Source organism: Megalops cyprinoides, chromosome 17 (assembly GCF_013368585.1).
Source record: "Megalops cyprinoides isolate fMegCyp1 chromosome 17, fMegCyp1.pri, whole genome shotgun sequence".
Classification (NCBI taxonomy): Eukaryota; Metazoa; Chordata; class Actinopteri; order Elopiformes; family Megalopidae; genus Megalops; species Megalops cyprinoides.
This window is the reverse complement of record NC_050599.1, coordinates 17,894,911-17,907,155: the sequence shown is the minus strand read 5'-3', so window position 1 is coordinate 17,907,155 and position 12,245 is coordinate 17,894,911. Positions and strand designations below refer to the sequence as shown.

The following is a 12,245-nucleotide window of genomic DNA, read 5'->3' as shown; positions in this document are numbered from 1 at the left end:
CTGAAATGAAAGAAGCATATGAACAACGGGATGGAGAAAGAAAAGAGAAAAGGAGGGAACTCATGCGTCTCCATGCAAATGTTAGTAGAGAACCAAAGCTAATGGTCAACGGTAAACATGAGGTGGGGTCCCCTACTGTCATACTTACATCCCTGTACAGCCATATCTACAGCCCAAATCAAGGCAGAGTGAAAGAAAGCACAACAATGTCAGTGAGTACAAACACTTTGAACAAGGAAAAAAAAAAGCTGTATTCATATTGTTGACAAGGCATGCAAAGAAGGCTTCACATACGAGAGGAGGAGAGATGTTTTTCACGTGTTCACCAATGGAGGAGAGACACCACTTACATCAATGTAGTTGGCGTTGATGTAGTCGGAGGAAGGGTCATCTTCCATTGGCTGCAGGATCACTCTAGAATGATCATCTGGTGTGGGACATTGCAAAAACCAGGTTTACACACATACTTTTTGTACAAACTATTTCTGTAAAACAAATTTGTGTCATTACTTCACGAAGCCATCTTTTCTCATGGACCTTGTCATACTTCTGTTCATAGCATGTGACACAATTGTTTGTATGAATGCAGGCCTCACATGCGATGATGTTTCCATAGCGATTCTTGGTTCTGTTCTGCTCCTTTTTTGCCACATCCCAGGAAGCTGATTGGCCCTCAAAGAAGCTCTTCATAACACAGAGAGAAAAAAAAGAGTATGTGATAACAGCAGAGGACAGGACTCAAGAAGTCATACACCATTTAGGACTGTTTTCTGTGAGACGGCATAAATGCCATGGAGGACTGTGAGATACACGTGAGCAGTTCTAAAAAACAAGACGGGTAAAAGCTGCCTTTCGTTCAGAGAGCAAGCCACTCAGGTAACCTTATGGTTTTTATAGTCTAAAGATAACTTGGTTGTGTGAGTGCTAGTGAGATAATGTTATCCTTTTGCATTTTTCAGCTGCCCTGATGGTAAGAGCAGTCTAATTTCTTGAAAATAGCCAGGGCAACTGAGTACTATTAACAAAATTGTCTATCCTGCAGTTGCAGAGGGAGATAATGCTACATGATTGTCACCTTCTGCCCATGTGTGGCCTTGGTACCAGCTAGCTAACAGATAGCTACCAAGGAAAAACAAAGCCAGTATGGCCTAGTAAAAAATAAACCAGCCTGCTATCAATTTAATAAACTACTGCAACACCTATCAGGAAAGTGAGTGCTATGGTAAGGTAGAACAAGTCTACTTGTAACTGTGAGTGAGAGGGGTGGTGGACTTGATTTGACGTGTCAGCTATCACACCTGTCACGTTCAGTGGGCAGATGGTGAATGCAGTCTGCAGCAGGGAGGCCTGCTGTTGCTGCTAGGCAGGAGGAGGGGGTTAAAGCTGGCCACAGGTAGCAAGCTAATGAGACAAACTGCACAGAGAATGGGAAAGGAGGGCCTTGAATTCAACTGCATGGTCAACTACCAGAGCTGTCATCTTCTGTTAGCAGATGGTGAATACACCCTATGGCAGGTATGCTCTGATACTGCTACGAGGTAGCACACAAAGGTAGTGAATTAACATCACCACCAACAGCTGAGTGAATGCAAGAGAGGGCAACAAATATAACACTGCCCATAACTTGAAAGCAGTGGTTAGTAACCAAAGCTTGTGGTTTGATGCATCTAACACCTCCGTCTTTGGCCTTCGGTATTTCATATTTGCGCAAAAAACCAACATGTATCATTTGCACATTTTATATATGTGTAGAACACAAAAGATCAGGACAAGAGAAAGAAAAAAAAACCACACAGCACTTGGCATTTGGCATTTGAAGCAACCCCCCAAAGAAAAGACGACCCATAGACACATCTTCCTTTTGCCTTTGATGTTTGTGTTTTCAAAACTGATGCACCCGTGTCAACAAGCTATGGGTTTTGTTGCATTGTTGAGCTTAAGGCATACAGCCAAAACGTTCCTTATAACAGAACACAAAATACAACATCTTTCACATTTTTCCAGAATGAATACTTAACTAAATGTTCATGAATTTGTTTTCAGCAGGATTTTTCTTTTAACCATGATGCACAGATGAGGACATCATTACTTCATTATTTTATTACCTTATTGTTTTTCTCCTGATGATTTTTTTTTTTTTTTTAACTGATAAAATCTTAACATTACAAAGAAAACAAGTCTTTGTTATTTATGATATACTTCAAATGCTGAAAGAAACTGTTCACTCTTAAATGCTGCCAAGGAAGACTGAAAGCATCTCTGCCTTGAGCCTAACCGCTCGCTTACAGGAAACGCTCGTTGTCATAGGGTTGTGGTAACCCATCCCATCTAGAGAAGAGAGAAAAAGCTGCAGCTTCACAGGAAGCTAGCTCGGCTACAGGAAGTGACATCATCACCCCTCCCCATCTGACTGAGTGGGGGGGAGAACCAGAGCAGTGCTGCAGAAGCAATGTGGTGGAGGCTCTTTGAAATCTCCCACAGATACAATGTAATCTGATTGTTGCATTTACAGGAAGAAAAAAAAAAAACACACAGTTCACATATGGCCTACACTCAGCATTTCAAAAAAAGATGTTTCTGAATTGAACCTCTTGAGAGAAGGACCTCCAGCTCAGTCATTCACAACTTAAACTAATTTCAATAAGACAAGAAAAAGCCACTTGACAACCACATTTGAAAAAGGTTCATTTGCCTGTTCAAGAGTGTATACACACTATTATAGAATCTGCTAAGCAAAAAAACCTGCTGACAAGCGAGTAAGTGTACCAATTGTACAGTACAGTATTTACAGCCTGTTGAAGGTAGTGATGTCACCCCTTGCAATTTGTAAGGTTAAGAAGTTACGTGCTTTGGGCTAGCTGAGGTTGCCTGTTCATAGCCACCCGGGGGCCAGAACGGCACAGCACACTGACTGCACAGCCAGGGCTGTGCAGGCCAGAACGACAGATGCAGGGGGCCAGGGTTAGCGGTGCGCCTAACCTCGTATTCTTCCTTGAAGCCGTAGCTGTCTGAGGTCTTCATCAGGTTGATATGCTGCAGCAGGTCTGCCACGCGGATGGCGGGGTGCAGCTGGCCCGTCTGATAGGGTGACTCCGTCCCCTCGCAGTGGTATCGCGGGACGTCCAACAGGCGGCTCGACTCGGCGGCTGCCACATGGTTCTCATCTGAGCGGGGACGTTACGCAGAGGAATTTGTGAAGATTAGGAAAAATTGCAGGGAAAGTACAGATCCATCCACGCCACTTGCTTTAAATAAGACTTTTACAGCTTCTGTGAACCACCCACCCCATCTCTCCGTTATCTATGTCACAAATCTTACCAATACAGTAACTGTGTAAGAAAGCACAGTTAGCAATATGTATTCACCAGATGGTCCTTAGTTTTAAAGATAAATTAAGTTATAGGAATACTAATTCTGTATTTAAATATTTTTAAATATTTGAAGAAGCAAAAATTTGAAGACGCAACATACGGATCATATTTATAGGCTGAAAAGATAAGGCAAAATGGTAAGACAGAAGTAATTAGTAAAACAGCGTGTATTCATGGATTGCTTTTGTGGTGAAACATGACACTAGTACTAGAATTTCTTTCTTTACTTCCTTTTTTGTTGGGGGCAGGGGTGGACTGTGACTAGGATTGACCACAGACGTTTTTAAATTATGTTAAAAATCTACAAGATGAAAGGTGCTTACCATGCAAACACAAAGTGTATCATCTTGGCATAAGTCTTGATAGAAAGCAATTATGTGAAAAGTATTTATAGAGTGGGGGAGGCCTCCACACAAAGTTCCCACCACATAACCATAACCACAAAAATCTGGTATAGCCAAATAAATAAGTACATTTATTCTACAACCTTTTGCTTTGTTATTATGTTTTATAGATACAATATGTGTGACCAAAAATACAATTTCATATAGCACACCTACAGTATGGTTGAATTATTAATAAGTGTCTGTTGTGTCAAAAGCAGACACAGATGAAATGCAAGAAGAAGCTGGACATTTCATGATCTTAAAACCTATAGTGGGGATTGTGACAATTTCTGGTTCACGGAACAGATAAAACAACTGAAAGATCCAAACCACTAGCTAAGTGATTTAGCTGTATGTATACTGATGATCAGAGCAGAGGGATATCTAGCTGAAAATATGGATCGTTAAAATGCCAGTGAGATTCGAAGAGATACACATGATAGTTAACCAGTGGTTTAAGTAGAGTTGCTGGGCAATAACTCTTGCATTACATTCTGAAAAAATGTTCTTCATACGTATTTCATGCTGCCTGTCACCCAGCAGTCTTGAATACTACCTCAGCTCTGAGCAGAGGAAACTGAGCTAGAAGAACCCTCACAGCAGTGAGTTTCCTGCACTCGCAGAGCTCTTTGTAATGACATCCTTCTCTTTGAGTTCCATGAGGAGACGCTGTCGAGGAGAGCCACTACACCAGCCTGACAGGCACCATATGGGCTGCTTAATGTCTTATCTGAGAAATGTCATCTCCTGAAACACAGTCCCCTTTTAAACAAGCTGCCTAGGAAGTAGAAAGATGGGGTTGGAGGGGTCCTAGGCTGTCTGCTGGTCGGATTCACACTATTCTAACTCGACACCCCACCGGCAATCACATTATCTACTGAGCCATGCACTTCATCGTTTCTGCCTGACTAAGTACTGAGCAATGGAAAACCCCAGCCTGCATATCACACAGCTAGGCTCAGAGGAGTGTGCACATGTGCACACGTGAGTATGCGCGTGTGCGCGTGTGCACCCGCTCGCACACGCGCACGCGGGCGAGTGCATGTACAAGTTTGGATGCACACACCCATGCACATACGTGCAAACATGTGCATGTACACAAACACGAACAAGCTGGGTGTTGCAAAACAGCTTCTGGGCAAAACAGCTCAGGAATTTAACTGCTAACACAGAGACCAAAAGGTGTGAGGACAACTTCTGTGCATAGACAAAATCTGTCAGAGAGTATCAGGGGTGCAGGAGGGCAGCTGTGTAAAAGAAAATGATTTAGAAAAAAAAGCTGTTTCTGGGGGTAATTCTTATGAAATGCAACTGCTTCATGTCAGTTCTACGCTGTCAAATAATTATCTCATCACCTACAGTACCTCAGACTTACCAGTTATTGGCACTTAGGATTTGTTGCATTAAGAGAAGAAAAAACAAATTTAGCATGTCAGTATGGACCACTTTTGCTTTAATTATTGGAACAAACAGGCTAATAACTACATGAGTGAACACTGACATGAAGGTGATGAGCTAAACGAGTACACAAAACAAAAAAAGGTGAAGTCAAGTTTCTACGTCAACTACAATGATACATCACACAGCAGCACACAGCAAAATGATCTAAAAGCTAATGTTAATTCAACATAGTATTATCAGTTAAGTAGTAGGGTTCATTATTACAGGAATAATATGCCTAAAGAAAAACTCTTCTTAAGTTCAGTTTTCAGTGGTACATAACCTCATAATTTAAGCAATTTTGTGGCAAGAACCAAACATGACACAGAGATACATGGCCTTTTTGCACCTTTCAGATCCTATTATGATGCCCTGCAAAAATATGTAATTCAATTAAAATGTTTCCACAGCAAACAGACGCCTAATAGAGCCTTTTAATTTCCAATCAAACTCTACTATCAGTGAGCTGTTAAGAACCCATACTTAGCTATTAGCTTGTTCTATCATGTAGAAAGTAGCATACATGTCTAAAACATTTAAATCTGACATCTGTATTAGCAGTGGAAGTTTCATGCGTTTCATGTTAACAGTCACTTGCATTTATTAATGTTCAAAGCTCCAAGTAACGATCCAGTTCTGTACGGGAGACTGGGGGAGCATAGCACAATACAGGGTTTCCTGCATTTGCAAGGCACTGTACCACACACTACAACTGCAACTTTGTTTGTTACAGGACAAAAAAGAGGTGGACTCATACCAGACAAAAAAGAGGTAGACTCATATTCAATATTAGTCAAAAATATTCCAAGTGCACTTTCTTCCTTTTGGAGTGAGGCACAAATGTTAAACCTACACAAGTCAATAGGTTACATCAGTTTTAGCCCAGCCAGTTCCCCTGCTTCAGGAGGAAAACAGCAACTATGATATTTTGGGACTGTTTTCAAGATTGTTTAACTTGCTCTCCGAGAGGCCAATTCAGACTGGAAGTACGCATGCATAAACCTTGCTTAAGTGCTTCCCACAAAAGCTGCACACCTCTACAACCACTAAGTGAATTCGGACCTGGGCACATTCGAGGGTGGAGTTTTCTCAAAATGACGGAGCTGTGCTGAGACTGAGGGGAGTGACTTAATCATTTCCAAGATGCACATTCAGACATGGAAATTAAGCCAGTTTTCTTTCTGCAAACTGCACACTTACGGACTAAAAAATGTCAAATATGTAATAAACCACTGTGGAAGAGTGGCAAGTGTGTTCAAAAAAAAAAAGGGGGGGGGGGGGGAATCAAGTTTCAATTTGACGAATGTTCAATTTAACATTTGAATTCACCCCATGTCTTGGACCACTTTGGCAGCTGGCTATTCGGCTAGTTAGAGATCCAGACTGCAAAATATTGCGAACTCCTCTCTGTGACAGGAGCAAAGGCAATGGAGATGGGCTCACAAAGGGGAGAGACATGAAAAACTCCCAAGGCCTTGCTTAGACGGTATGAGACTGACAGACAGAGTGTATCTGGTACTTTCGGCTGAGCAAAGTGTTGATTTATGATTTATGCCAGCTCTTCTCTGAATATCCTGTACCTGCATGAATCCACCCTGACATCGTGGTTATCCTGGCTAGATAGTCAGTCCAGCTAGTGTTGAGGTACATTGTGGCATTTATTATTCATCTTCGACAGGAAGGGAAGGTATGATTTACCCTTATGTGAATACAGCCCGCCCTAAAAATGCCATTTTCTCTTAAAATGCCGTCACTAGCTAGCAATACCAATAGTATTCACTTAATTATAATACATTATATTTTCACACTGTTGTGTTTGAAAGGCATGAGCTATGTGCCACTGTGTGTGTATGTTGAATACATTTTATGGGCCCATACACACAACATAACAAGAACACTGTATTTAAGTTGGTAACAGGGTAAAAAAAAACATGCCTGGACAGCATACAGTGGCAAAAGACCCATCACAATTGCCCCAGTACAGTGGGAAAGTATATAGGTGTGGTTTTCCAGAGAAATTCACATTTATTCACAGTGTGCAAGACTGCGCCATCCATTTTAAGAGATGCACAGGCGCGCAGGCTAAGTCTGTATCCGAAAAATCTGGGGGGAAAAACAAAGTGAGGTGTGCAACAAATGCTAAGCACTCCAAAGTCTGAACTGACCCCTGAGACAGACGTGCTTGGGTGGGTTCCGACCCAGGGATGCTACTCATGGAGAACGGGATCTGAATGAACACATCCACCGTAATCTGGCACCACTGCATGTCAGGAAAGAGGCTGTCTACAGCTTTTCAACTTGGAAACAACTCCTATATTTTTTTTTTTTAACAAAAACTAGGCTGACCTCATTCAGAGAGAAGGGCAGCCATGTTCATGAGGATATGTTAAGCCACATATAACACCACAGACCAAATGCTGGCACGATGAAGGACAACGATGCATGCTGGGAAACACAAGCTGTGGCGAGGTAGATGACAAAAGGACCAGAGCCTCACCTAGCACAGCAGTCGGCACAAGAGGGTCATTGGGCACTGTGGGAAAATAAAGCCTGTGAGGAAATCTCTCTTTATCTTTTATGTCTTGGACGGGCCATGTATTGCATACATCCGAAAAAGAACTGTACAAAATAAAGAACATCTCCTTAAATGCTGATATTAAGAAATATCAAACGTATTCCCTGAAGACTGCAAATGCCTGAGGCTTCACTGCAACTACGTAAAAAATACACATAAAGCGATGTCATGAATTCTAATGCTATATACTACTTTAAACTGCTGACCAGCTAACATGCCAAAATTTATAAATGCAGCTATTACAGTTCCAAAGAAACAGTATGTAAATGTGATCTGAGAATGTATCTTCTCAAAAATACCTTCACATCTACATTCAGTCAGTAGGTTCCCTTTGTGTGCAACCAGCTATTACTGCAAAAAACTGAATTGTCATTCAACTATGCAAGTCTAAAGCAAAGTCACAGGCTGCATATCGCAATGTGATTTTGTGTAGGAGTGCTTAACTTTTAGGTCTCAGAACAAGCGTTTACTCATAACATAACTTCACTGATACCATTTCCAAAGAAGTGTCTAGTGTGTGAATCAACTGTTGAATAGGCAAGTTACTTGGCATTTACGGTAATGGTGAGAAAAAGGTCAGACTTATAAGTTTAATCTACATCAATCATGTCAGCTGAGGTGAAACCAATCTAGAAACAAAAACAGATATTTACCAGGATTGACTAGCGTATAAAAAAGAAATTTCTGTCAAAGTCAAAACACAGAATAAATTTGAATAACATTAGAATAACATTAGTCCACTCAGGGCAACAGCTGTTTTCAACACCCCTCTAGAGGGAAATCTGACATGTCTCTCAGCTTTTCCCATTATAAATTAAAGGACCAACTGGTCAGTCCAGTTTCTTACTTGTAGCAGGTGTGTGGCGGGGTGTTCCCCCTGACCCTCACCCAAGGTTGCACTTACATCTGTTGCTGAAGTTGTGTGAGTCCATGAAGGTGACAGACATGGGGTCCTCGGCGTGCAGCGTGCTCTGGTCGGCGTAGCTCCGGTCCATGGCATTCACCATGTGGGTCATCTCCTGACGCGTGTTCCCGATGGCATCTTTGCGTTTCTTGGCAAGTTTCCTGAAGGATTAAACATGGCATGTTTAAACATCCACACTGCAAGTTTGCCTTGACGTATGTTACAAAATGCTCAACAAATGGGACAGCCAAAGACGTCACAGGAGACAGCTTGTTTTCTTGACAATGAGCGTTCATTTTTGCTGCCTTCTATACGGAATGTGTGAAATTAGCCGTAACTATACGAAATGCGCAGATAGAGCTTTGCTGTACAGAGCAAAGCTGCGCAAGGTCAAAGTTTCCTGTGTAAACCATGAGAGAGAAGTTTTCCCCCCACATTCAAACTTTCAAAGAGAAACAACTACAGCACAGCACTTTCTATTTACACTCAGGAAAATCAGCTGGGAGAGACACTGGGCAACATTAGAAAAAAAAATGAGAGCTTGTCATAATTCTTCACCTGTGGGACTCTGACCTAAAATTGATAAATTGCCCAGCTGGATATTTAATTATCATTGAATGTCCACTAGAGTACATTGAAGGTTGAGATTAATAAAATTAATTAGTTGCAGGTCTAGATTTCTCATAGTTGACCCTGCTTTAATGAAACTAAACTGATGTCCTTTGTGGACATCTCCTGAGTGGGTCAATTGCCTTAAGTGACTGCCCAGATAACTACCAGTCTGATGTAAGCAGGATGTTTTCAAGAAAGACACCAATAGATTAACTCCTCACAGGTGAAGATTAAGATGCATGGCACCCCAGCTGGACTCAGTTGTAAAAATGTAGCATGATCTGTGAATGTAAAGTAATAAACCTACTCTGTTCCCCTCTGTCCCATTGGGTCTTTCCCACTGTTGTAACTACAAACCATTTTAAGCACTTCCATTTATTTTATCAATATTGATCAAGTTGATGAAACTGATAAATGGCGGTAAACAGACAACACTGGTGGAATTCATCTGAAAAACTCCTGCCACATTTTCCTCTGCAGGGTGACTACGTGTGCAGGTGGGGGCACTGCAGGAATTTGAAACTAACTGTGTCATTTCATGCCATGATATCACATAATCAATCAACTACACCATAAAACCAATTTCCACCCATCAGAGAATGAAAATGAACAGTACATACTCATGCACAGCTGTGTTAGTTACACCAGCGACTGAAATCCCAGTTCCATGTGTCATTGTCTCATAGAAGCCTTGTTTTTAAAAGATAAAACTAAAGAGAAAAAACTAAACTAACACCAGACAGGGCTCAGACAGCAGAATTACCAACAGCACTAACAAAAAAAGGGATGGGATAAGTGACCAGCCCATAGCAGTTTAATGGGCTCACTGCATACCTTACCAAAAATATTTCACACAGAATCGAATGCACTTTGTACCTCTGAAACAGTGAACAAACAGGCTGGTAGACTTGATAAACAGGGACAGGCATGATGGTGAAATGCAGTGATAGGAAAAGAAAAGAAAAAAAGATGTGCCAATGTGGGAGTGTCTCAGCCTGCTCAGTCTGACATAATTTATTCAGGATGGCTAGCAACAGTGACTTTGAGGAAACCAAGTTTAAGAACATTTCATCTGAATGCAGCAGCAGTTTATAACATATTTGCAGCAGCAGTTTATAACATATTTGGGGTAAGAGAAAATGTGCCCCATTAAGGCAGTGCTGTATAGATGCAACTGAAATTAGATACAAAAGAAAGCAAGATACCTATCATTACATCAACTGTGATCAATATTTAGAACTGACAGCTTAACACAAACATTTTAGTTGCCCAAGATTCCCATTTTTTCCCAATCCCTTTTTAATGACTAAGTGGTTAGATGAATGAATGAATGGATGAATGAATGAATGGGTTATTGATACAAACACACACCTTCCCCCACCACACACACACACACACATACACACATGCGGACGAGTAGGATACAGGACAGGTGCAGCATTCTTTTTTCAGGTAACACCGCTTTGGTCATGACTTGGTTGTGCGGAATGTTGGAGCTGGTCAATGGTGATGCATTTGATTTGAGCGATACGTGTTTTCACTTGAAAAAAGGATACTGCATCTTTAAAGCACTACACTTCTACCCGCAGACAAGGGCACCCATTCTGTGTTTTACTTACAGGTAATACGAGTAGGAATAGTAGGTCCTCCTGGCAAGCCAATCAGAAACAGCAGAATAAACAGATATGGTGAATGCAAAAGTGTCAATCAGTGGGATCAACAAAAGCAAAAGGAAATAATGCCACTCAACAAACTCCCGCCCCCCCTTGATTTCTTTCTGTTTAGGTTAGCAATTCATGTTTCATGCATTTATTAATTTTGAATGACGTGCAGTTTAAAGCTGCTTAATTTGCAGTATGGCGGTGCAAAATATTTCTAGCAAAGCATGCAAGTTGTTCATACTGTGATTTTTTTTATTTAATTGAGAACTGTGGCTGAATAACTGCTATGCATTACAAATTGTGTCTCGTTCAATAGAAAATTTAGTTGGCTATTAGAAATACTGACCCTATGAATACAGTGCCGTTGCTATAATTAATGTGTGAGCAAATATACGTTCTTTAAAAGATAAGATGTACACGTGAAGATGTGAAAACAACAGTCTTCGCTGGAACGAACAAACAAACAAACAAATTATACTGTTTACTACCTGGAAAAACAGACAAAGCAAGAGACCAACATTTTAAAGATGCAGTATCTTCTGAGTTCAGTGGTTTAAATATAGGGAACCAATGTTTACCATATTGGAGAAATGCATCATTTTGTGCATTGAATGCTCCCACGAAATTAGCATGTATGGCATATTTCAATTACCAATACTGATTACACGGTACTCTGGACAAGGATGTCCGCAAAATGACAATAAAAGTAATGAAAGAGTAGTGATGACCTCTGTTAATGGTATGAGTAATCAATTATAAATTATAAACAAATGAAGACATCAAAATTTATATTGGCATGAATTCAAACTTCTGCAGTACCAAACTACAAAACTGTCACAAAAATGACACAAAGTCATTGAAAAATCCTGAAAACAGCATCGTTGAAGAAAGGAAAAAAAAATCGGCAGGAACACTTCTAGGATTGCTTAGGTGCTGGAATTGGATTGGTCATGACTGGAAAATGCAGAATGCAACAGAGCTAAATAATTTGGAGTAATTGCTTGACTAATGACAAACTGATTCAAACCAATGAAAGAGATATGCTGTAGAGTGGTGCTCATCAATTGGTCTGAATCAGAAATTCACAATGGGTTTGTACTTCATGCAAGTACTGCTTTGGCCATCACTAATGTTTTGAAGCACACACACACACACACACACATTTGCTAATGTGAAATCATCATGGATGATTAACTGCTGGAGACTACAGAGAAGACACTCTCGTCTGCTCATTCCATAATTAACCAGGAATCTTAACCCATAATATATCATTAAATAGTGAAACATGGCTCTAAC

The 12,245-nt window shown here is 40.8% G+C and overlaps 1 protein-coding gene across 11 annotated transcripts in view; it reads right to left on the bottom strand.

Moving 5' to 3' along the window:
* The window catches only part of ptprk (protein tyrosine phosphatase receptor type K), a 130,421-nt gene that overhangs the window by 8,389 nt on the left and 109,787 nt on the right, over positions 1–12,245 (bottom strand). For 2 of the 11 annotated variants that reach the window (XM_036549285.1, XM_036549286.1), the window contains exons 15-22: positions 10,908–10,937; positions 8,677–8,837; positions 7,695–7,730; positions 5,133–5,144; positions 2,980–3,164; positions 597–684; positions 351–427; positions 149–166 (exon numbers count right to left, since the gene is read on the bottom strand). In XM_036549285.1, coding sequence (XP_036405178.1) covers positions 149–166; positions 351–427; positions 597–684; positions 2,980–3,164; positions 5,133–5,144; positions 7,695–7,730; positions 8,677–8,837; positions 10,908–10,937 — 607 coding nt within the window. The remainder of the gene's footprint in view (positions 1–148; positions 167–350; positions 428–596; positions 685–2,979; positions 3,165–5,132; positions 5,145–7,694; positions 7,731–8,676; positions 8,838–10,907; positions 10,938–12,245) is intronic. The other 9 variants (XM_036549288.1, XM_036549290.1, XM_036549289.1 and 6 more) reach the window with 6 other exon arrangements.